Raw genomic sequence first — 26,911 nt, 5'->3', positions numbered from 1 at the left:
GTTCATTATCCAAGCCATCTTAAATTATGTTCACTGCCCCCACCAGTTAGAGGCCTCTCAATATTTTCCAGACTCTGACTTTGGAAGGGAGTCATTTCTAGTAGCTTCTAAAAAGATAGCATTTTTGACAAAATCTTTTTGGTTTCAATAGGATAAAGCACCTTTTTAAAGAGGGGTAAAATGCTCATTTACTCCCAAAAATGTAAACTCTAATTAGATAACATTTCCAGAAAAGTACAACTGACAGCTTGCTCTTTTACTCTACTCAGATCTAAGTAAACCTCTTCCCACCCTGAATATCTCAAAACCACCACAAATATCTCAAAGCAGGACATTCTGTAAGAACACCCCACCCCCCACCAGAAAAACCCAGCATATAAGAAAAGGATGGATCTATCAAAGTGACATGTTGAAAAAACAAAGTGATTGCTAAGGAAGAGGGTGAGGTAAAGGTAAAATGAATAAAACAAAAACCTGTCATCGGTATTCCCAGCACAGACCTGGACATGCTTAAAGACCAGAGTTAGTTCAAAACTAAAATACATGCCACATGTCCTCAGCATCTTTGAAAATACTGGCTCAAAATCCCTTAAGTACACATAGCCATAGTTAAGAAGCATTAAACTTGTCACTTCAGGAAATACTATGCTTCTAGACATGACACTTTCATCCTTTTTGAACTGTTAGCCACAGTTTCTTCACTAGAAATTTTAAGCTAATTACTTATTACATTTCATCTTTATATAACCAATCTTTGATTTCTTTAAAAAGTACACTATTAAATAGTAGTACCTATTAAATAGGAGGAAATAACCACGGGCAATTATGAACACATTTCCACTGCATCTTACCTCCTGCCTGGTCTGCTCTCCCTCTAATAGTCTTCTGCACATGCATCAACTAGAATATCTTGCTTCTGCATGATTTACTATGAAAAAGAGCTACTGTAGACTTTAAGAATGATGTACATTATCGATTAGAGTTGAAGGGGGTCAAAAGATTTAAGCGTTGCCACCGTGTCTAACATTCTGCAGAATCAGAGGCATTGTGCATGCTGACAGTGGTTTAAAGGGTCTCGATTTTGCTGCCGTAAAAACAAAATCCCCAGTTAAGCTTTGTTTCCTTCAGAGGAATCAACTGAAAGGGATTAACCAAATCTAAAAGAATCCTACTTTACAGCACGTACTATGTTAATTAAAAAACCAACATGCTGTAAAACTGTAGAATATTCATATATATACACATACACACACACAAAGACTAAATCAACCAGCACATATTCACCCACCCACCCACCCCCTCAGAAAAAAAGTCAAATCAACAAATCAAAGTTTTTATTTGCATGGCCAATTGTCATTTGTACTCTTTGCAACTTTATTGTCATATCCCTTTAACAGGTTCTAAGCTCTTGTTGCACAGGGAATAAAAGCTGCCACACCGCAAGCTTTCTTCAGCAGCCACTCCCACAACACCTAACCATGAGACAGCTGTTAACAGAGGACAACGGCACAAATGGAAACACGAGTCCCACCATTCAGCACAGCTCACAACAGTGGCTTCAGGGTTCAGTTGAGGAGGGCAAACTTCTAAAAAGAGGGTCATTTTCCTTCCCCCGTATTTTATAATGTTGGTGGTTTTAATCCGTATTTCTTTGCAACTTCTGTCTGGGCATGGGCAGCATCACAAAGTGAGTATAGATGAGCCATCTCCATTTCTGATTTGGCCAGGTTAATAGCTTTGTTGAACATGTCAATGGCTTTCTCCATGTTTCCTCTAAAAGAAAAACAAAACCAAAAATTACATGGAGCTGACCTTTAAGTTTCAACCGTGATACTAATAAAATGCTTCTTTATAACAAGATGATGCCTATCATATAGAAAACAATGAATGTTAACTACCATTACAAATGCAGGGCTCCCCTGGTAAAGAATCTGCCTGCAATGCGGGAGACCCGGGCCTGATTGCTGGGTCAGTAGGAAGTGGCACCCCACTCCAGTATGCTTGCCTGGAGGGGCCCATGGGCAGAGGAGCCTCGTGGACCACAGTCCATGGGGTCACGAAGCTTGGACATGACTGAATACTGTATGTGCTTATATTATGTTACTTGTGGCCTTTGTTTACTGATAAGAACAGTGAGACTAGAAAAATTCAATGACTTATTTAAAATCCTAATCACATCTGATTCCTAAATTCTGCTCATTTCTACTCCATCATTAGGCTCCTTTACAAAGCAGTGATGTAAGCTCAGAGAACATTAAGGATATTCGGGGACCTTACCTTCACAGATCTGAGCAACCCTTACCGGCATATCGTCAGCCCCTCATCTCTACTCCAGTCACACAGGTCTCCTTGAGTACACTCATGCTAATAATGGTCAGATTACTTATTGCTTCTCTGCCTGATTCTAGTCAAATCCTCACCTTTCTAAGGCCCAGTTCAAATACTGACTAGAATATCTTCATGAAAAATATTTTTCCCTTTCCCAGCAGGAATTGGCTGCTCCCGCTCCATTGTTCCCGTAATTCTATCATCATTCTATGCACATTCAGATGAATATATGCTTACACGGGTCTTGGTAGGTAAGTCGCTAAGTCCTGTTCGACTCCTTACGACCCCGTGGACTGCAGCATGCTAGCCGCCTCTGTTTGTGCCTGAGTCGGGGATGGCATCCAACTGTCTCATCCCATGCTGCCCGCGGTCTCCGCTTGCCCTCAATCTTCACCAGCATCAAAGGTCTTTTCCAGTGAGTTGGCTCTTCCCATCAGGTCACCAAAGGACTGAAGCTTCAGTCCTTCCAATGAGTATTCAGGTTTGATCTTCTTTAGGACTGACTGGTTTGATCTCCTTGCAGTCCAAGGGACTCTCAAGAGTCTTCTCTAGCACCACAGTTCAAAAGCACCAGTTCTTCAGCACACATCCTTTTCTTGGGTCCAACTCTCACATCTTTACATGACTACTGGAAAAACTGTAGCTTTGACTATATCAACCTTTGTTGGCAAAGTGATGTCTGCTTTTTAATATGCTGTCTAGGATTGTCATAGTTTTCCTTCCAAGGAGGAAGTGTCTTTTAATTTCATGTCTGCAGTCACTGTCCACAGTGATTTTGGAGTCCAAGAAAATAAAAACTGTCACTGCTTCCACTTTTTTCCCCTTCTGTTCACCATGAAGTGATGGGACCAGATGCCATGATCTTAGCTTTTTTGAATGTTGAGTTTCAAGTCAGCTTTTTCACTCTCCTCTTTTCCCCTTCATCAAGAGGTTCTCTAGTTCCTCTCTGCTTTCTGCCATTAGAGTGGTATCATCTGCCTATCTGGGGTTATTGATATTTCTCCTGGGAATCTTGATTCCAGCTTGTGATTCATCCAGCCCAGCGTTTCTCATGATGTACTCTGCTATAACAAGCAGGGTGACAATATACAGCCTTGTTGTACTCCTCTCCCAATTTGGAACCAGTCAGTTGTTCCATGTCCAGTTCTAACTGTTCCTTCTTGACCTGCACACAGGATTCTCAGGAGACAGGTAAGGTATTCCCATATTCCCATCTCTTTAAGAATTTTCCATGGTTTGTTGTGATCCACACAGTCAAAGGCTTTAGCGCAGTCAATGAAGCAGAAGGACATCCTTAATGGACACCTTTCAATTTCCAGAACCAAGTGCAATGCTTGGTAACTATTGTCCACTTTTTGAATAAATGGATGAATATGTTTTGTCAAAAAACATAAAATCTACCTCTTACAGTCTGTGACTAGGCTTTATATACTTACTAAGAAGCAAGAGCTGTTTAAAGTAACTAGTATTGGATATGTATACATGCATACATGCCTATAATCTTACATTAAATATTAAGTCCCCACTATATATATAATGGGCTTCCCTGGTGGCTGAGATGGTAAAGAATCTGCCTGCCATGCAGGAGACCTGCATTTGATCCCAGGGCTGGGAAGATCTCCTGGAGAAGGGAACAGCTACCCACTTCAGTATTCTTGCCTGAAGAATTTCAAGGACAGAGAAGCCTGGTGCGCTACAGTCCATGCGGTCACAAAGAGGTGGACACAACTGAGCAACTAACACACACACACACATGACAGCCACCCTCTAAGGAGTAAAATGTGCCGCTGGGTGACTGAGGTCAATCTCCTACACATATCGATATGGTGCATAAGACAATTAAAACCTAACAGTTCATGTTCAGACATCAGGTAGACAGAAGATACGCTAAATCTTACATTAACCAGCAATGTCATTCATTAACATTTATCTATTTGTAAAGCAGGATTTAGAGTGGATTTCTTAAAGTACAATTCAAACACAATTCATCAAACTCCATAAATCAGGGGCCCTTAACCCAGGCTCTATGAACAATTTGAGTGCAGAGAGTTTCCATATATGCATTATTCTAGGAAAAGTCCATATCTTTGCTCAAAAGATTAGGAACTACTACCCAATCATATTCTAGCACAGGAATATTTTATTCACATTAACTGGAAATTAAGAAATAATTTAATAGTTACATGCAACTGTCAGAATGGTTCAAAAGAATCACAAAAATTTTCATCAGCTTATACACACACACACATATATTCTGCTTCCTCTGGAGCTGAGAGAGAAGAGGACTCCAGGAGTGACTGAATGCTATTAAGACAACTCCTACTGGTTCCTGACAAGTGATGGTGGGAAGATTAGCTACTTTGGGCATCAGCAAAATATGGGTTCATCTCCTCTTTCTACTACTGGCTCACAATGTCACCTTATTAATTTAACCAGTCTAGGAATACAAAGATGGGCACAATAAAGGATAGAAATGGTATGGACCTAACAGAAGCAGAAGATATTAAGAAGAGGTGGCAAGAATACACAGGAAAACTATACAAAAAAGATCTTCATGACCCAGATAATTATGATGGTGTGATCACTCACCTAGAGCCAGACATCTTGGAATGTGAAGTCAAGTGGGCCTTAAGAAACATCACTACAAACAAAGCTAGTGGGAGTGATGGAATTCCAGTTGAGCTCTTTCAAATCCTGAAAGATCTTACTGTGAAAGTACTGCACTCAATATGCCAGCAAATTTGGAAAACTCAGCAGTGGCCACAGGACTGGAAAAGGTCAGTTTTCATTCCAATCCCAAAGAAAGGCAATGCCAAAGAATGCTCAAACTACCACACAACTGTACTCATCTCACACACAAGTAAGTTAATGCTCAAAATTCTCCAAGCCACGCTTCAACAGTACGTGAACCGTGAATTTCCAGATGTTCAAGCTGGATTAAGACAAGTCAGAGGAACCAGAGATCAAATTGCCAACATCTGTTGGATCACTGAAAAAGCAAGAGAGTTCCAGAAAAACATCTACTTCTGCTTTATTGACTACGCCAAAGCCTTCGACTGTGTGGATCACAACAAACTGTGGAAAATTCTTCAAGAGATGGGAATACCAGACCACCTTACTTGCCTCCTGAGAAATCTGTATTCAGGTCAGAAAGCAACAGAACTGGACATGGAACAACAGACTGGTTCTAAACCGGGAAAGGAGCACATCAAGGCTGTATGTTGTCACCCTACTTGTTTAACTTATATGCAGAGTACACCATGAGAAACGCTGGGCTGGATGAAGCACAAGCTGGAATCAAGAATGCCAGGAGAAATATCAATAACCTCAGATATACAGATGACACCATCCTTATGGCAGAAAGCTAAGAACTAAAGAGCCTCTTGATGAAAGTGAAAGAGAGTGAAAGTTGGCTTAAAACTCAACATCCAGAGAACTAAGATCATGGCATCTGGTTCTATCACTTCATGGCAGATATGGGGGAAAGGTGGAAACAGTGGCTGACTTTGTTTTCTTGGGCTCCAAAATCACTGCAGGTGGTGACTTGTAGCCATGAAATTAAAAGAGGCTTGCTCCTTGAAAGGAAAGTTATGACCAACCTAGGCAGCATATTAAAAAACAGAGACATTACTTTGCCAACAAAGGTCCATCCAGTCAAAGATGTGGTTTTTCCAGTAGTCATGTATGGATATGAGAGTTGGTCTATAAAGCTGAGTGCCAAAGAATTGATGCTTTTGACCTGTGGTGTTGGAGAAGACTCTTGAGAGTCCCTTGGACTGCAAGGAGAGCCAACCAATCCATCTTAAAGGAAATCAGTCCTGAATATTCATTGGAAGGACTGATGCTGAAGCTGAAACTCCAATACTTGGCCACTTGACATGAAGAACTGACTCATTTGAAAAGACCCTGATGGTGGGAAAGATTGAAGGTGGGAGAAGGGGACGACAGAGGATGAGATGGTTGGATGGCTTCACTGACTCAATGGACATGAGTTTGAATAAACTCTGGGAGTTGGTGACAGACAGGGAGGTCTGGCATACTGCAGTTCATGGGGCTGCAAAGAGTTGGACACGACTGAGCGACTGAACTGACTGACTGAGGAATCAGTTTCTATACTCTTCAATTAAATTGAGGACCATATAATCTCAACCTTCATACAGACAGATAAAAATCAACTGAAATATTTGGAAAGCACCTAAAGTTCAGTACCTGGCGTAGAGTACATGCTCAAATGGATGACAATGCCAGTGTCAAGATGGCATACTACATTAAAGTCTATGGCATACGCAGGTGTCATCTGTTAATGGTGAATCTCAAGTGCAACTCTGGATAAACATTTACAGAAATGAAGAAGTTATGAAAAAGTCAGAACTGCAAAAATCTTACCCAACTCCCTGATTTGAAAGAAAACTTGAGGGTTCAGAGGTGATGGTGCAAGCTGCTCAGCCACTTGGCTGTAGCAAGATCTATGTCCTTGGGCAATGTGGCCGCCAAGCCTTATGCTACAGAGCACTGCCTGCGTACAATGCAGACATTTCCCCCTCCAACAGAAATGATACAGGTGACAGGAGGCACAACCATACAACAACTATTAAAGAAAAATCAAGCTTCCCTTTTAATGCACATGCTTGACTTAAACAACTTTTATAAGTTTGATTTTTAAATTGAAAAAATATGAAACCAAGCAAATCAAAGTTGTATAGTTTCAAGGGAATTGTGCCTCCAAAGGCATGTTAGGACTTAAAAATTCAATGAATAATGACAATAAGCTATATATAATGAAAAAAAACAAAAAGATAAATATTTGTGTAGCTTCCCTAACTTTCCTAAGGACAGACTATAGAAGTTACCTTTGAAAAAAAAAAAAAGAAGTTACCTTTGTACTTCAATAGTTCCCATGGTTTCATATGCAAAATCACATTTATTGTCAATTTCAATAGCCTTGCTGATAAGCTCCAAACCTTTATCCAGATCTTGCTTCCACTGAAGTTGAAGTAAACTGCAAATACAAAACAGCAGTCAGATGTGACCATGGCCCAGGTATCAATTCTGCTCTCAATGAATTTTATTTCAATTAATTAGGAAAAACAAAATCTAAAACAGTACAGAATCAGCACCAAATCAGTTTTTTCTCCCTCAACTTATAGTGGTTTTGTATTACGAAGTCTAAATTCCTTATTACGAAGTCTAAATTCCTTATTATAATGGTCTAGGGTCTATTATTATCTTGCTTTGCACAACTTAATGTTTTAATTTGTATAATTTAAGTGAAGTTTTACAAGTAAGTATACTAGAACAGAAAAAAAAAGTATACTAGAACAGGAAAAACCTATTTATGTGTCACTTATTTTGATACAAGTAATATTTGACAGGATGTTCAGAACTGAAATCCTTAAGCTAGAGTGCAAGTAGCACGTTTAGTAATTATTAGATAATAATGAAATATTATTAAAAAAATAAAAGTTAAAAAAAGTAACAGTGGAGCATTCATAGCAATGAAGAAATTTTTCGATTTCAGTTAGCTCACTGACTCCACCACAGTCCCCCTTTTCAGTGAGCAAAACAAATCCATTTTATTACTATGCAAGCAATTTAGCTTTTTTATTGGAACAAACAGACCCCAAAAATACATACCCTTTATGAACATATGTTGTGGCATTATCTGGTTCCAAATTAATACATTTATCATACATTTCATCAGCTTTGCCAAACTGCTGTTGATCTGTTAATGCCTATGTGAAGAGATACTTCAGTTAAATTTAGGTAACTGTATCCCTACGGAGTTAAAACTATGTTGCTTATTAACCATTAAAAGTTACTTCATTTAATTATTCATTACCAAATTACTGTTTTGGGGTGACTGCTTAGTTGCTCAGTCGTGTCTGGCTCTTTTGCAACCCCAGGGACTGTGGCCCGCCAGGCTCTCCGTCCACGGGAGTCTCCAGGCAAGAGCACTGGAGAGAGGAGCCATGCCCTGCTCCAGGGACCTTCCGACCCAGGGAGGCTCCCATGTCTCCTGCACTGGCAAGTGGATTCTTGACCACTGACGCCACCTGGGAAGTCCTGCTTAGGGGATTAAACTTAATTAAAAATGGTAACCTTAAAAACAATACTTATTTGGAAGGATAAATTAAGGTAGGTATGTTAACGGTTATCAAAGTCAATCCTTAAAAATAACTGGTGAAAGAAAAAAAGCTACAGTCAACTTTTAAGGCAAATCCCATGGCAGAAATGGAAGGCTTGGTTATGTGGAGACCAGACCATGTTCAAACTGTAACTCTGAGAGTTAGCTGACATCTAAGCTCAAGCTTTAGAGTTCAAAGCAAAAAGTCACACTATGTAACTAAAATATAACTCTCTCTAAATATATATAAGTTAAAAGTTGCAAACATCAGAAGAGGGACCAAAAGATAGAAATTTAGTGCAAACAAACTTGTAATAGTGCTAGTGCTGGTAAGACAATGCTCAAGGAAGGCAACATCTACTTTGACGGTAACACAATGACGGAGAAATATACAATTATGAAACCTCTGCTAAAGAGTTGTTCCTAATGTTGGTTTCTTTAAAAGCCAGTCAGTGGCCTTTGCTCTTTCAGCTGCTTATAGAAATCTGAACCAAAAAAGCCCTTCTGAATTTAATTTCAGTGATGAGGATGGTTACCTTCTGGTTTGTTTCAAATTAAATATAAGGCCTAAACCCAAGTGTACTATTCAGTACATACTTCATAAAATTATGTGTGTTCATCTCACTTTAATTTCTGTACATGCTATAAAATTTTATATATTATAGTATTCAGATGACCATTATATCTACTACTGTGGGCAAGAATCCCTTAGAAGAAATGGAGTAGCCATCACAGTCAACAAGAGTCCGAAATGCAGTACTTGGATGCAATCTCAAAAGCGAAAGAATGATCTCTGTTTCCAAGGCAAACCATTCTATATCATGGTAATCCAAGTCTATGCTCCAACCAGTAATGCTGAAGAAGCTGAAGTTGAATGGTTCTATGAATATCTAAAAGGCCTTTTAGAACAAACACCCAAAAAAGATGTCCTTTTCATTACAGGGGACTGGAATGCAAAAGCAGGAAGTCAAGAAACATCTGGAGTAACAGGCAAATTTGGCCTTGGAGTACGGAATGAAGCAGGGCAAAGGCTAATAGAGTTTTGCCAAGAGAATGCACTGGTCATAGCAAACACCCTCTTCCAACAACACAAGAGAAGACCCTACACATGGACATCACCAGATGGCCAATACTGAAATCAGATTGATTATATTCTGTGCAGCCACAGATGGAGAAGCTCTATACAGTCAGCAAACACAAGACCAGGAGCTGACTGTGGCTCAGATCATGAACTCCTTGTTGCCAAATTCAGACTTAAATTGAAGAAAGTAGGGAAAACCACTAGACCATTCATGTATGACCTAAATCAAATCCCTTATTATACAGTGGAAGTGAGAAATAGATTTAAGGGACTAGATCTGATAGACACAGTGCCTGATGAACTATGGACGGAGGTGTGTGACACTGTACAGGAGACAGGGATCAAGACCATCCCCAAGAAAAAGAAATGCAAAAAAGCAAAATGGCTGTCTTACAAATAGCTGTGAAAAGAAGAGAAGCAAAAAGCAAAGGAGAAAAGGAAAGATATTCCCATTTGAATGCAGAGTTCCAAAGAATAGCAAGAAGAGATAAGAAAGCCTTCCTCAGTGATCAATGCAAAGAAATAGAGGAAAACAATAGAATGGGAAAGACTAGAGATCTCTTCAAGAAAATCAGAGATACCAAGGGAACATTTCATGCAAAGATATCTTGGGCTCAATAAAGGACAGAGATGGTATAGACCTAACAGAAGCAGAAGGTATTAAGAAGAGGTGGCAAGAATACACAGAAAAAGATCTTCATGACCCAGATAATCACGATAGTGTGATCACTCACCTAGAGCCAGACATCCTGGAATGCAAAGTTAAGTGGGCCTTGGGAAGCATAACTGTGAACAAAGCTAGTGGAGGTGATGGAATTCCAGTTGAGCTCTTTCAAATCCTGAAAGATGTTACTGTGAAAGTGTTACACTCAAATATTCCAGCAAATTTGGAAAACTCAGCAGTGGCCACAGGAATGCAAAAGGTCAGTTTTCATTCCAACCCCAAAGAAAGGCAATGCCAAAGAATGTTCAAACTACCGCGTAATTGCATTCATCTCACGCGCTAGTAAAGTAATGCTCAAAATTCTCCAAGCCACGCTTCAACAGTACGTGAACCATGAACTTCCAGATGTCCAAGCTGGATTTAGAAAAGTCAGAGGAACCAGAGGTCAAATTGCCAACATCTGCTGGATCATCAAAAAAGCTAGAGAGTTCCAGAAAAACATCCATTTCTGCTTTATTGACTACACCAAAGCCTTTGACTGTGTGGATCACAACAAACCGTGGAAAATTCTTCAAGAGATGGGAATACCAGACCACCTGACCTGCCACTTGAGAAATCTGTATGCAGGTCAGGAAGCAACAGACTGGTTCCAAACAGGAAAAGGAGTACATCAAGGCTGTATATTGTCACTCTGCTTATTCAACTTACATGCAGAGTACATCATGAGACATGCTGGGCTGGAGGAAGCACAAGCTGGAATCAAGATTGCCGGGAGAAATATCAATAACCTCAGATATACAGATGACACCACCCTTAAGGCAGAAAGTGAACTGAAAAGCCTCTTGATGAAAGTGAAGGAGGAGAGTGAAAAAGTTGGCTTAAAGCTCAATTCAGAAAACTAAGATCATGGCATCTTGTCCTATCACTTCATGGCAGATAGGTGGGGAAAAGGTGGAAACCGTGGCTGACTTTGTTTTCTTGGGCTCCAAAATCACTGCAGATGGTGGCCGCAGCCATGAAATTAAAAGAGGCTTGCTCCTTGGAAGGAAAGTTATGACCAACATATACAGCATATTAAAAAACAGAGACATTACTTTGCCAACAAAGTTCTGTCTAGTCAAGATTATGGCTTTTCCGGTAACCATGTATGGATGTGAGAATTGGACAATGAAGAAAGCTGAGTGCCAAAGAATTGATGCTTCCGAACTGTGGTGTTGGAGAAGACACTTGAGAGTCCCTTGGACTGCAAGGAGATTCCAACCAGTCTGTCCTAAAGGAGATCAGTCCTGAGTGTTCATTGGAAAGACTGATGTTGAAACTGAAACTCTAATACTTCAGCCACCTGATGCGAAGAGCTGACTCATTTGAAAAGACCCTGATGCTGGGAAAGATTGACGGCAGGGGGAGAAGGTGACGACAGAGGATGAGATGGTTGGATGGCATCACTGACTCGATGGACATAGGTTTGGGTAGACTCCGGCAACTGGTGTTAGACAAGGAGGGCTGGCATGCTGTGGTCCATGGGGTCACAAAGAGTTGGACACGACTGAGCAACTGAACTGAACTGATAGTACATGCTTTCACAATTAATTAAGACAGCATGCAGTCAGCAACCAATGTATCATTTTTTTAATTGTCATTCTGTCTAGGAATTAAAGACTGAATATTCAGATAAGATTTCAAACTGAGGTTAAAGAATTCCTGGGTTGTACTTCATATCCCAGAATTTCAATCCCTATGCAGGGGTATGTAGGACTTTTACAGAATAGATCCAACAGAAATCAGTCTTCTCACGGTCCCTCTCAATAATCCCTGAAAAAGAAAATTTTACCCCTGTGGAAATCTTCTTTTAACTTGACCTATGATAGCATGAAGGAAATCAGAAACAAGACAATAAACCTTAAGGATGTCTGGAGGTAGGAGTCTACCATGGATGGTTATTTTTAAGTGCTTCCTGTTTCTGTGATGTTTGGGGGGATAAGGAAGAAGGAGGGACAAATTTCTTTAGGCTAAAAAGAAAAGACAAAATACATAGAATTTTGAGATGGCTGGGTTTGGAGATACCATAAGCAGCTTTTAACTTAAAGAGTAAGTAACAGTCATTCAGATATCATTTAGTTAGAGGGAAAACTCTTTAACTGTCGGTATAAGAAGCTAATCATTTTCATCTAAATGGATGGTTTAAAGTTAAACTTTTAAAGAGTTCAAACTGTGATTACAAGTGAAAATAATGCAAATTGAAATCCAATTTTCCATAGTTTCAATCCTAAATCAAGGAAAGCTTCAAGAATTTTGGACAAATCATAGATTAAAATGAGCTGTTATAGACTAACCATTTAAGAGACAGTAATCAAATAGAAAGAAAACTGTTTCCAAGGACATTTTCCCTACCAATTGCATACAGTAAATTTTCCTAAAGTAATTAAATTTTTATAAATCCAATCCAAATGAAAACATGAGGGAAATGCTCTATTAAAGCTTCCCCAGGTTACAAGTTTAGGGCCACAGTTTTCAAATTATCTAACACAGAAAGGAAGCCCTGTTGAGATGATTCAGGACCACCCTGGGAACCAGGAACAAAGTCGTTTGCTTTCACAAAAGCTGCAACAAGAGCACTGTTTTCTGATTTCCACTCTAGGATTCAGGATATAAATGCACTTCTTTACAGAAGAACTGGCAACTGAAAAAATACGGAAAATGACATTTACCTGGGCGTATAACGCGTAGCCCTCAGCACACTTTGGAAATGTCTTTATGACCTCTTCAAAACCTTTCATAGCTGCTTGGATTTGTGAAGAATTGTTTCCTGTATATGCCTGGCGATACTGTGTAAAAAGTCAAAATAGGCCTGTCAAATCAAGAACTCAAAGACTCAGGAAATGTTAACATATTATAATGGTCACACAAAATTACAAAATATTTCCAGAAAAGCAGGTAATTTGCTAACATAATTTGCTGCATCTAAGAGGGTTCCACAGGAATATATGCAGAGCAGGGATTCAAAGGCTCTGTACAATTAGGGCTTCATCGCCACTATACAATTTCCAGATGCTCAATATCCTAGAAGACAGACTAATTTGAAGTTAACTTTGCATATAAATAGGGGAATATTAAACTCAATGAAATTTATTATCACTTTACTAAGAGCATGATAGGATCCTTCATCTGTTAACATTTTCACTTGTTTGTAAACTGACTTTTTTCTTTAAAAGGAAAATTCTTTTAGGACTCAGGGTATGGGGCTAATTGGAAATATCTCATCTCATTAGAAATGGTCTTATTTTACCTGGTTTTCAACTTTGTGTTTCTGAATAGCTCTACAAAGTTGAAATGAGAGGTGCGTTATATGGTGTCATGTTTGCCAAGTTATTTCCTTGAAGTGCTTTTGTTCTTTGTACTGGCTTATGGTAAACAGTAGGGAGAAGAGTGTTGTTTTGGGGGCACATAAAATCAGGGACAAACATCTATCAAGATGAACCAAATAAAGAACCCAGAGAAATACTGCAGCAGTACCTCAAGTAACATAAACACTTCTATTTCTTTAAGCTGACATGTTTTTCTCCCTGTTTGTCAAAGATTGAAGGAAAAAACAGAAGATTTTGTAGACAATGAGATACTCATTTTTGTTAACAATGGGAAATACTGATGTTTAGGGAAATACAAAAGAAAATAGAACCTACCAAAGCAAAACATTTCTGAGCTTGTGCCAGAGCAGACTCAGGTCTTAATCTAATACATTCATCAAAATCTGCTACTGCTTCTTCAACTTGATCAAGCAGTATTTTCAGCTAAGGAAAAAAAGTACGCAGATAAGTGTGGTTCAAAACAAAAACTACACCAGTTAAGCATGTACCGTGACTTTTAGCACAATCAGCAAAAAGCTAAGTGTGGAATTATTATAGAATTACTTTCTAGAAACAGTGAATCAGAAAATCTTATAATTTTAAAAGAAAGGTGCTAAAACTTAGAACTAGTGTTCAATTTTTTTAAAAAGCACTATAAACCTACCAGTTTTTAATCACTCTTAAATGATTTTTCTTCTAGAATATGAAGTATCTCTGTACTTTCAAACTTAAAGGAGGGATCAATCAAGCATTAAATAATTACATTTCATATTAATCTTAAGATACACCCAGTAAGGATCAAAATATCAAGAATTTTAAGGTTATCTCGATACTTCTTAAGATGCTCCAGACAGAAATATTAGGTAAAATTTTCCATTAGAAAGGACTTGAACTTTTCTGTTATTATATGGATTAGTCCATACTTTCCACTCTAATGCACTCCAAGAAGCCACATCACACAAACAGATTTATAAAGCCATGTTTTTCCAGATGAGGCTGAAATTGGAAACTGTTTTCTTCACTATGAATTTTTACTAAAAACCAAATATGCATAGAGTTATAAAACTCTCTTCAGAAGAGATTTTTTGTGATACTGTCTAGATAGCTCAGGTTAATAATTCCTTACAAGATGCCTACAAAAATCATTCTGTTGATTCTAAGCGTTAACTCAAAATGCTCACTACAAGTTCTTTTTAATTTGTCACTAAGTTTTTAATGTTTTACTCATTGAAAACCTATGAATCAGAAATGCCTAAAAACCAAACTTGAACTGGCAAGCCAACACTTGCAGCCTTCCTCTTCCCTCTCTTTTTTTAACAAGTAAATATCAGGACAAAAGTTCAAGATAGAACTAAATAAATGTCAACCCAAACTAAACCACCCTGATACTTTGTTCACAGCTATCATAAGTGATCTAAGAAAACTTTAAGACATTCTCAAAAATGCTATCAAACCCCTCAAGGATCAGAAAGCCTTAAGAAAATTAATTTACCTGTCCTCGGTGGTGATAAACATCTGCATTCTGAGGATCGATGTCGGCAGCCATGTTAAAATCCTGAGTAGATAACAAAGGCTGCTGCTGTTGCATGTACATGCTGCCTCTTTTGATAAGCGCATTTGCTCGAAGCTGTATACCCAAAATGAGGAAAGATTCATCATTATTTCTTATTCTAATTTAATTTTTTAAAAAAAAAATGGCTTTCTTGAGACGTAGTTCACATACTGTAAGAGTCATTTTTAGTATATGACTAAAAATGTTGTGCAACCAGTCAGCACTAGAAATGTTTTCACTGCTCCCAAAAGAAACCTCAAACACATTAGCAGGCACTCTCTATTTCACCTCTAATTCTCAGTCCCTGGAAACCACCATTCTATCTTCTATTTCTACGGATTTGTATATTCCACACATTTCACACAAATGGAATCGTAAACTATGTGGCCTTTCTGTGTCTGTCTTCTTTCACAAACAGCAGGTCTTCAAGGTTCATCTAAGTTCTAACATGTACTTCATTCTATTTTAGGGACTGAATAATATTCCATTGTATAGATAAATCAGTCTATTTCTAAATCAGTTATTTCTCTCTTCACCAGCTGGTGGACATTTGAGTTGCTTCCACTTTTTGGCTCTTACGAATAATGCTACTAAGAACATTCATGTACAAGTTTTTGTCTTGACATAAATTCTCATAGGTATATACCTAAGAGAGTAACTTCTGGGTCACATGGTAACTCTAGAAACCACCCTCCACTAATTTCCAAAGGGATTTTACCATTTTACATTCCTAGTATCAATATGTGAGTTCCAATTTTTTCCACATCTATATCAATACTTTTAACTGTCCAAATTTCTGATTATGCCATTCTAGTGGGTATAAAGTTACACCTCATTGTGATTTTGATTCACATTTCCCTAAGGGCTAATGATGCTGGGTATATTTTCTTGTTCTTATTAGTCATTTGTACATATTCTTTGGAAAAATGTCTACTCAGATCCTTTCCTATTTTTAAATTAGGCTATCTTTTTATTGTTGCCTTATAAAGATGATTTAATACTGTCTGCATACAAGCTCATTATCAGATATAAGACTTGTGAATATTTTCTCCCATTCTGTGGAATAAGTCCCCCCCACCATCACTTTGTCATCTGTGCTGCTGGCGTCACACCTAAGGAACCACTGCTTAATTTAAAGTACTGAAGATTTCCTCCTTATGTTTTTTCCTGAGTTTTATAGTTTTGGCTCTTACATTCAGGTCTCTGATCCATTTTGAGCTCATTTTTGTACATGGCATGGTAAGTACATTAGTACCTGCCATTATAACAAAGTCATGATCAGGAAATAAGAAATAAGATTCTTCTCCAAATTTTTTTCAAGGCAAAAGCACACAAATGTCCTCAATGAAACAAATGAGAACACCCCCATGATAATGACAAAAAACAGAACATATCTGTAATTATCAGGAAATAAAGAATTATTACAAGGCTATCTTCAACGTGAAAATCTCATTTTGAAAAGGACTTTTAACAAATACTCAGTTTAAATTACTTTTGTTTACAACAAGTTAAGATAAAATTTGCTAGCAAATACTTAAGCCTTGAAAACAACTTTCATTTTCCACAAAATACATGAATGATTCTTTTGGAGGTGAAGGAAGCCAGAGTTTACTTAATTCAGTGAGGAAAAAGAGATGTTAAATCAACCAACAGTACTTTGGTGGCCAACCTCTGTTCTTATTATGCTGAAATAGAGGGCTCATATAATTTAACAGATCCCTACCAAATCTCAATTATGAAAACAACTGCATATACACAAGAACACTTTGAAAATGAAAAGCTGTTCCAACCACACAACTGCAAAAACTTTTGGTATGTTTCTATATTACAATATATTTTTAGATCTTGTTTTTTTCCTCATGTAAATAAACTCTCAGAATACATTAAATGTGCTTACTTTTTATTAAATGCATTGTATATTCTTATACTACATATTACATGTTATTTATAGTGTTATGACACATTGTAAGTTATTTATATTATCTATAGTATTGCTACACCGCCCTTACTCCTACCCAAGTATAGTCCAATACGGTAGGCAGAAGCTGCATAGGGAAGCTGAAGCCAAAAGATGCTGTAGAAAAAACAATCCTTTCTTAGTTAAAGGTCACTATCACTGATATCTCTGTTTCAGCTTCACTGCACCAATTCAATCATTTTTAGGTGTACTTCCTTCCAAAACAAAAATAAGTCTTTTGGAGAATGGCAACTGAAATGCTAAAACTTTGGCAAAACATACCTAAAAGGCTCATTTTTATTATTAATTTTTTTTCACATGCACACACACAGTTTTAAAAGTACCTTCACATTAGCTTCTTGCAAGCTGATGACCTTATCTAAATCTGGTTTGGCCGCGTTGGCGTTGCCAATGAGCAGGCAGAAAGTAGCTCGTAGTAACAGTGCTTCTGCCGTGTATTTTCCTTGAGCATCTATTTCTTTTGAGCATTCACTTATGATTTTATCATAGTTTTCTTCTTCCATATACTGTTTGGCCTTTAAGTATCCAGAACTGAAAATAAAATGAACAGAGGAAATTACAAATTTTATCGTTTATTACTAATAAAATGAGCATAAAAAATTACTAAGAAAGGATCAAATGCTGAACCTTGCCACACTCAGTCTACCTGAGGTAAACAAGTGTCTTTTCCCCCTTAACAAGTTAACCAGCCAGTGCGGGACTGGAGGTGGTGGTGGTGGTGTGTGGGGGTAGCACCTTAGGGTTTTGATGTAGACTGGGATCTTCTTGCTGCCTTGGAGATAGGGTTTTAAAAAGGAAAACAGCAGAGAAAATGGCAGAAACCTAGGGTTATTGTCCAGGCTTCAACTTTTAGACACATGAAACAGTAAGCCAATGACACTGAAATGCAACATAGGAAAGGATCCCGTCTTATTCACCTTCTTATCTGTGGCACTCAGCAGTTACTTTATGACGAGCAGAAAGGGCAGAGAAAGAGAAAGTAATCAAGTGCTTGGGGGTTACAGAACCCAAGAGAAGAGGGGTGACCTGAGTTGTACTTTGTAAACATTACTCCAGCTGTGTTGTGAAAAATGAACATTAAAGGAGCAAGAACTTAAGCAAAGGGAATAGCTTAAAGGCTCTCATCTAGAAGTTGTGCTATTTCACCTAGAAGAACAGACCTGAAATGAGTAAGTGGGAATATCAAAGAAGCAGACTGCAGCCCACTAGGTTCCTCTGTCCATGGAATTCACAGGCAAGAACAATGGAGTGGGTTGCCATTTCCTACTCCAGGGGATCTTCCCAACTCAACAATCGAACCCAGGTCTCCTACATTGCGGGGAGTTTCTTTACAATCTGAGCTATCAGGGAAGCCCATCATTTTCAGAATGAATAGGTGGGAATATCAAAGCAGCAGACTCTTCCATCAAATAGAACTTAAAGAAAACACCCTTCTCTTACTTTTTTAAAAAGCAGTGACCACAATATCATCACCTGTCTAGGATGATTTTATTGAGAACACTTGTGGAAGGGAGTTTTTGAACTGAAAAGGAAAATTACACTAGACAGTCTTTAAGGGGGTCTCACAAATATAAGGCACATTACATAAGAAACAATATAAGGCACATTATGTAAGAAAATCATGTTTTCTTATTTCATTTGCTACCTATTCTGAATAGAGAGAATTGGCAAGTGACTTAAAAATTATGTCAGTCAAAACTTAGAAACTCTGTGTCAGCCTTTCCCATAATTAACATTCTAAACAAACAAACAAACAAACAAAAAAACATTCTAATACCCCTGCACTCTTTGTTTTGCTCCTCAGGTCACCAGGGTTAAGACAAAATAATTAGATTGGAAGTAATAATGGTTCCTATTTACTGAGAATCTAAGTTCTAGATGCTTACAAACATGACCTGTAAATCTCACAATAACCCTCAAAGGTAATTATTATCTCTCCATTCAAAAATTGATAAAGCTAAGGCTCAGAGTAAAGTAGAGTTTAAAAACTCAGGACCAACTCGTTAGTGTTCTGGTGAGATAGTTATGTCCAACCACCTCCCAATGTAGTTTTTGAATAATGGGATTAAAACTTCATTGTCATTTTTCTGGGATAAGGACTACTTCCTCATCAGAAGAGGCAATTATTGGCATCATCCTTAACATTTACTTCCCATCTACAATTTTCCTAAAGAGATTGTTCATCAACTAACACAAATCAGAACATCTTGGCACAATTATGCGTAGTATCCTCCCTTAAAAGGTGGCCAATAATGGTAGAAAAATTAAGAGATACAAACCAAAAGCAGTCTTTTCCCCTAAACATCCCAATATGCTATAGGGGCAAAATTACGCTTTGCTATGGGAACAGCATTCCCGTTTCTTCCAAACTCATTAGAAAATGTCATGTTGGTAATAATGTGTCTTCTCTTGGAGAGGTGACCTAGCTTCAACAGCAAAATAAAAGTATTGCTAAATATAAATGGATAAGCAGGCTAGATAGCTTATATATTACATTACATCACTTGACTGCCAGTTGTAAACACAGCACCTTGTACTTTGATTTCAGCTCTCTACAAGAGTAAACACAAACCCAAAGAATGGCATTTTCCTAGGCATGCAGGAAAAACCTTGAAGACAGTCACTCTTTTGGGCACTTCTAAAAATTAAATTAGAAACTTCCTTGCACTAAAACATCTGGATATTGACCTACACAATCATTTTTTAAGTTAGTCCCCCTGCTCAAATATACCTAACCACTTGACTCTCTGGGAACTCTCTTGAGAATATTATGTAGACCTTAAAAGCTGGGCAGACTCCTGGCAGTAAATCCTTGAGTTACCAAAGACGTAACATTCAGGGTATAACAGACATGTGTGAGAAAATAAGTATTTTTATTATAATCATATTATTATTATATATTATAATTTTATTATATTCATATCTACCTATAAATAGGTTTTTTAAAGAGATGATTCAGAGTCCCACTTTGGCTCTATGGCAGCAAAAAAGCCCACAATCCAATTCCCCCACAAAAAGCATGAAGCAGATACTATGCTTGAGACACACTTACTTTTCTTTCACTTCTAAAGCCTCCCCTTCCTTGTCTTTATCTTCATCCGACTTCTCTCCTTTAAGCATTGGCTGAGAAATTATATCATCCGTGAAAGAACTGAAGTAAGATTTGATAAATTGTGGAGATGGCATCAGAGGTTCACGGTTCTGAAATTAATCATATTTGAATACATCAAAATAGAAAACACTAACCAAAGAAGCAGATGCATTTGAAGAACACTGAGAACCACTGCCATAAAAACTGGCACCTCATTTTCAAATAACTGAAGAATATCAGGCTCCAAACTGTAGCGTAATAGACAGTGAAAACGGTAATGCTGCTGGTCCCAGCTTTTCAAAAAACGTTTTGAATGACAGCCTTTCTCTTCTCTGAAGATGAAAATGTCAAGAACTCTTATAATCACACAGCAAATTAAACCATCTGCTAATTGTGTAAGACCAGTGCCAGTTTATACAGCATACCTTTAAAAACTTTAAAAAGCAAGAGTTGGCAATTTTTTCTGTAAAAGGCCAGATAGTAAATATTTTAGGTTTTGTATGCCATATAGTGTCACAACCACTCCGCTCTGCTGTTGTAGTTTAAAAGCAGCCAAAAGCAATGTGTGAGTGGCTGAGTTCCAATAAAACATTACTGGCACATTTATAAAGCAGGTGGCGGAGTGGATTTGGCCTGTAGGCCATTGTTTGGAAACCCCTAATATACGTGAATTCTTTTAATATTCTCTAGGTACAATCCAGACAAAGTTCACATTCTTATTTTAAAAGGCCACATACGCCCAATATTATAGGAAAAATAAATATAATACAGATCTAATTTCAGTCATTACCATTATGCCCAAATTTAAGCAGTATAAATTAGTAATGACCCTTCACAATGCATATTTCCTCTATTAGTAACCAATGCAGGTTAATTTACCTTATATTTTTCTTTGGCTTTCTCTTTTCCAAGAAGTTTAAGAACTTTATCAGCTAACAGCATGCTTTGTTGATTTTGGAATCCTTCTAATATACACACAGCAGTGACATCTAGAAATGATGCAAAAAAATAAGAGTATGAAAATTACTGCAAAGATGACTAGCAGCATCAAATGGGCTCAGTGTTACCACAGAAAGCCAAACTACATTCATAGCTTTATGTGGCTATCATTTTCAATAGATTTATTCTTAACACTTTGGTTTTACATACTTTACAATCAAACTCAAAGCTCAGAAAGTCACTCTACTTCTCCAGAACTCCATTTCCTCAGCTGTGAAAGGAAAGGGACTATGCTACACGATCTGTGATGTCTCTCACTGTTCTAACATTGTACATAGCAAATAAAACAAGTAACCCAGGAATATTTTCTTCTGGACAGTAAGCATAGGCCAAGTAATAATGTGGCTCTCTCACGTCTGGTCTTACTTTTATTTTATAGGCCTCAGGGTTACTCCTTGTCTCCAAAGCCATCTTGTCACAGAGCTCTCACTGAAATCTGCTTCAAAATATCATTTTAACCTGGCTATGCTATAACTCAATATATAGTGGTTTGAAATGAAAAAGATCAATGTTTCTTTAACCTCCCAGCCTTTCATTCAAAGTAGTCAACAAGACAGTCCCTCTCTTTTTGAACTCAATTTCTCACAATTGCAAACCCATGCTCCTCCAAACAAGTCAATCTACTGCATGTTCCCCTGATACGCTAGTGCCAATGTCAATGTCTTTTCCCCATCCCATTTCTCCATCTAAAACCCATTTAAACACCTCTCTGTGATTAGCTCTTAATAACTTCAAGGTCTGGTTCAAAACTCAGAAATCTCTTTTTCAAAAAGCAACACTCCTCCTACCCATCACCAGAGTATATGATACTGCCAAACCTCAAGTTTTTTCTAAAATGTTCTCTAAAACCACTCTCAACTGGTAACCCATATTTTAAAAAACAAAATAGCTTTCTCCTTTTAAATAATGATATTATTAAAAAAAATAATTATGGCTAAATTTCTGATTATTGATGCTTTTAAAGCAGATTTAAATATGTAGCAGGAAAACACTTGTAGACTGTGGAATCTGCATTTTGGGTTAGCTCTACATCAACTGGAACAATGTACTTTGTAGGTCAGTGGCCAATACCCTAACTGAAGTTTTAGCAACAGATATGGCTAGTAAGAGGCTAAGGAATATTTATGATATTTACTGAGAACAGCAAATTCACTTGATGCCTTGTATCAATCATAAAATTTCTAATTGAGTAAAGGATAATGTTTGAAGATAGCAAGGGCAAAAGACAAATATTTTCTTTAATGATTCATCTCAAAATTGTTTCATATTGATATAGGATATTAATTGAAAATATGCAGAATCTTAGTAACACTCAACTAAACCTCTCTTCTGATCTCTTATTCATGAAATTACACTGATGCTGTTGCCAAGCTTAAAATGTGCAGCATATAAACTTTAAATCATTTAATTCCATAGTTGGGAACAAAGATGGTACTCAAGTATCAGCAATGTCAATTGAAACTATAGAACAAAGTTTCAGTTGGGGAAGAGTCAAACTTTTAAACACAACTGATTTCTCTACTCATAGGCAGAGTTGCATATAAATTTACCAGTGACTACAAAACCTTTAGTAATTTTACATGTAAACACAAAAATACCCTCACCTTCTAAACATTCCTTCTTATTGTCTAGCTTCTCGTGGGCTTTTGCACGTCTAAAGAGAGCTTTCACATATTTGGGATTAAGTTCAACAGCCTTTGTACAATCTTGTGCCACCTCTTTCCATTTTTGCTGTAATCGAAAGTATTAAAAAACAAAAAAAAAGTCACACTGAAGGAAGCACTGTTCAACAGAAATCAGTTTTCTAAACTCAGCAAGCTGAGTATTAAGAGTCCCACAATAGAAAATATATTCCCAATTCATACAAAGAGTTAATATCCACAACACATTATAATAACTCCATACAAATAACTGCAATAAAAATAAGCAATCTGATTTTTAAAAATAGGTAAAGGACATAAGTCATCTTTCTACTACCACATCTATAACCTACCTGCATCTATGTGATCATATCATCTCCTTCTTCCCTCTTTTTAAAACTGAGGAAGCACCCCTCTTCATCAAAGGCCAACCCTCCACTTGCAGTAGGATGCACACTCCCCCCACGTCAAGGACTTCACTGTTAGCTCTCCTGCCTCTGCATCAATCTGCTTCTCTACTGAATCATTCCTATTAGCATAAAAACACTTGCTTTAGTATCTCCCATCTTTTAAAAACCCTCCTTTGATTCTGTAATTCCCTACAGTTACTACCCCATTTCTCAGCCCTCATTATTGCCAGACCTCCAACGAGCAGCCACTCTGCTTAATTTCCACCTACTTCCACTGGCTGCTCCTTCCCAGTTTCTGTAGCTGGCTTCTCCCCACTATCTGATTTCTGCTGGAATGTTCAAGGACGCATCCCTTCTCCTAGGTAATCACGTCTATGGTTCTATAACATCTAAAATTAGAGGACTCCCAAATTTATCTCTTTAACCCAAATCACTCTCCTAAAATACAGACATTTCTCAATTCAACCATCTGCTTAGCTGTCTCAATCATTCCTCACTCCACTATTATTAAAACTCCTGCTTCTCTTCACCCTTCACATCCAATACAATAGCAAGTTCTATTGGTTTTCAACTTTCCCTCATGTCTCACCTAGGCAACTACAACATCCTTCCTCAGTTCCCCCTGCCTCCACTCTTGCCTCCCTCCAATATACTGACAGAACAGTGAGAACAATTTTAGATGGTGCTCCTGCCCTATTAAAAATCCTTAAATACTTCCCACTACACTCAGAATCAAATCCAAACTTCTCACCATTTCAAGGCTTTGCCTGATCTGGCCTCTGCTACCTCTCCAATTTAATCTCTCTATATCCCAGGACCCTTTATCCACACTTCTTTAATCACGGCAAACTCTCTTCTGCCTCAGAAGCAATTACATACACTGGTTTCTCCATTTGTAACACTCTATTCTCCACTATTTGATACACCAACCTCAATCATTCCTCTATTAGAGAATCAAAGGCTTATCCAAATGTCATTTAACAGTTCACCGTTGAGTGATCTTTGAGCTCTATGCATAACTGTCTGCTTTTACAGACCCCGCTCCCACTACAGTAACCTTCCGTATATAACAGTCAACAAAACATGGTTGAACAAAACATGCAGAGACTACAGATGACCAATAAACACAGAAGAAGATGGCCCACTTCACCAACATCTCAAAAAGTGCAAACTAAAATGAGGAGACAGTATTTTCCTTTTACTAGAGTGGCAAATACTAAGACTGATAATTCACACAGTGAGATACTAGAAAACAAGCATGCTCAAATATTATTATTAGAATAGGTACTAATACTATCTCTTTATAATTCCATTTCTGAATTTTATTCTCAGAAAAGTATGCCAAAAAAAGTATTTAAAAAATATTTACCGCAACACTGAATGCAACAGGGAAAAGAGGAAGTAATTCAAATGTTCATCAATAGGGAGATGCTTTCCACCATACAGCTATATGACAGTAACTACCTACAGGCTTTAAAAGGAATGAAACAGGGCTGTGTGCTACAAGAAGTTGTGCCAGATACAGTGGCAACTGGGAAAATACACTGCAAACAATATAATGGGAATTAACCTTTGGTCTTTTTTCCCCCCACATATGCTACTATTACATATATGGAGGCAAAAGTTGAAGAAATAGACTTAAACTGCTGAGGAGAATGGGGTCACCAGAAACTTTAACTTTCTTTATTATCTAATTTTATAAAATTTGATATATACAACTTTGGATTATATGTGGAACGAGCAAAACTAAAATTTGTTCTTAAAAATCTATGTAATTAAAGGATATAAAAACAAAACCAAACCCCTATAATTTCAAAACAACTTCAAAAAGTGTATTAGATATATTTGAGTGGCATTAGCTGAAACATTATGCAAATAAAGAGAAACAAAAAGAAGAAAAACCAACCTACGATACATACCAATTGCTCAAAGGCAGCAGCTCTGTTTTGATAAAATGTGGAAAGGTCAACATTCTTCTCTGTAGGACATAAACTGATAGCCTCGGTATAGCACTGAATAGCTTGTTCATATTTTCCTGCTTTAAAGTATTTGTTGCCTTTGTTCTTGGCTGCTTGGGCTCTATCAAGAGAGTTCTGAAACACAAGGGAACAATTATGAAACACTTATCAATACGCAGTAACAGATTCAGATCACAGTGACCAAATGACATACTGAAGAAACAATGGAAGGGCAGAATGGGTGTTCACAATGCAAGTCACTCACACTTGTATCTTCATGGGAGACAGAGTCTTTAATACGACTGCTAAGTCAAAAATTTTATAAATCTTTAACCTGAAAAACACTCACACACTTCCCTGCCAAAAGGCTGTATTGCTTTAAGGTATACCACTTTTCCACCAAACTCTGCTAGGAAGAGTTTTCATAACCAGTCTAATGGGCATAAAACTGTGGTTCTCAGTCAGGGATGGTTTTCCCTCTAGGGTCCATTTCACAATGTCTGAAAACATTTTGGATTTTCACACCTAGGGGTCAGGGGAGATGCCCCTGGTATCTAGTAGGCAGATACTAGAATGCTGCTAACATTCTACGATGTACAACTAATCAGATCCAAAATGTCAATAATGCCAAAGTTGCCAAAACCCAGTGTAACATAATATTCTGATATTATTTTATTTCACATTTTCTCCACTATAAATGAATTTGAAAATCTGTTCATGTTTATTGGCTATTTGACTTTTTCATTCTGAAAACCATTTAATCACATGTACTGGTGTTTTTCAATTAGGTTGTTGGTCAACAGTGTAGAACAGACACTAGAAATACTTTGCCATCCTCATTACAACTGTTTTCCCAAATCTATTGTTTGCAAATGAATAGTTCTGGCACTCCTATCTTTGTCTCAGAACCTGCTTCCTAGAGGACCCAATTCACATACTTTATGAGTTGGTAGTTAATAGCCACTGAGGACAGTTGCAAAAGCTTCAGTCAACATCTGAGAAGCATCTTTGTAGATAAATCCAGTCATTCAGGTTCAAGCTACTAGGTCCAAGGGCTCTGTGGCATATCTTCACCCCAAAATTTGTCAACATCATTCAACTTTAACAAATATGTGATTATGAAAGAACTCATGTATTTCCAACAGGTAAACACTGACAAAGCAAAAGCAGAAGCAGTTGCCCCTACAATGAACTCACAGAGCCCCTGTGAAGGATAAGCTGCTTGGGACCTAGGGCATCTCGGTCATGAAGAGATGATGGGAGGAGAGTAAGCTTTTGCATCTGTTATCTTTCCCTTACTCATGCTTCATTTTTTTTTGCTACTTTTTTCTTCCATTTACCTTTTGTTTCCCTTCTCCTTTAGTCTAAATGAAACTACAGTTAGTTTTTCAAAAGTATAGTGTGCAAAGAAGGATGTGTAGGGAACTCTAAGTTCAGAATATTAAACAGCTAGTTTAAGCTAGCTAGTGTCAGTAAGTGAAATGAAGTGAAAGTTGCTCAGTTGTGTCCAACTCTTTGTGACCCCATGGACTATACAGTCCATGGAATTCTCCAGGCCAGAATACTGGAGTGGGTAGCATTTTCCTTCTCCAGGGAATCTTCCTAACCCAGGGATTGAACCCAGGTCTCCCGGATTGCAGGCGGATTCTTTATCAGCTGAACCACCAGAGAAGCCAATAAGACACGTGCATATTTTAAAATGAGATGCAGAAGGATGAAAGGAGGCAAAAAAGAGACAAAAA

General features: G+C 37.7%; 1 protein-coding gene across 1 annotated transcript in view; it reads right to left on the bottom strand.

The window, feature by feature from the left end:
- Window positions 1-1,319: 1,319 nt before the first annotated feature.
- The window catches only part of TOMM70 (translocase of outer mitochondrial membrane 70), a 33,539-nt gene continuing 7,947 nt past the window's right edge, over window positions 1,320-26,911 (bottom strand). Inside the window, exons 2-12 of the mRNA XM_020916729.2 lie at window positions 25,131-25,304; window positions 22,766-22,892; window positions 21,042-21,151; window positions 20,124-20,272; window positions 17,395-17,602; window positions 15,034-15,168; window positions 13,878-13,985; window positions 12,906-13,022; window positions 7,963-8,060; window positions 7,205-7,327; window positions 1,320-1,773 (exon numbers count right to left, since the gene is read on the bottom strand). Coding sequence (XP_020772388.1) covers window positions 1,620-1,773; window positions 7,205-7,327; window positions 7,963-8,060; window positions 12,906-13,022; window positions 13,878-13,985; window positions 15,034-15,168; window positions 17,395-17,602; window positions 20,124-20,272; window positions 21,042-21,151; window positions 22,766-22,892; window positions 25,131-25,304 — 1,503 coding nt within the window. The 3' untranslated portion in view covers window positions 1,320-1,619. The remainder of the gene's footprint in view (window positions 1,774-7,204; window positions 7,328-7,962; window positions 8,061-12,905; window positions 13,023-13,877; window positions 13,986-15,033; window positions 15,169-17,394; window positions 17,603-20,123; window positions 20,273-21,041; window positions 21,152-22,765; window positions 22,893-25,130; window positions 25,305-26,911) is intronic.

Source organism: Odocoileus virginianus, chromosome 25 (genome assembly GCF_023699985.2).
Source record: "Odocoileus virginianus isolate 20LAN1187 ecotype Illinois chromosome 25, Ovbor_1.2, whole genome shotgun sequence".
NCBI classification, from domain to species: Eukaryota; Metazoa; Chordata; class Mammalia; order Artiodactyla; family Cervidae; genus Odocoileus; species Odocoileus virginianus.
This window is presented reverse-complemented; position numbering and strand designations above follow the sequence as displayed.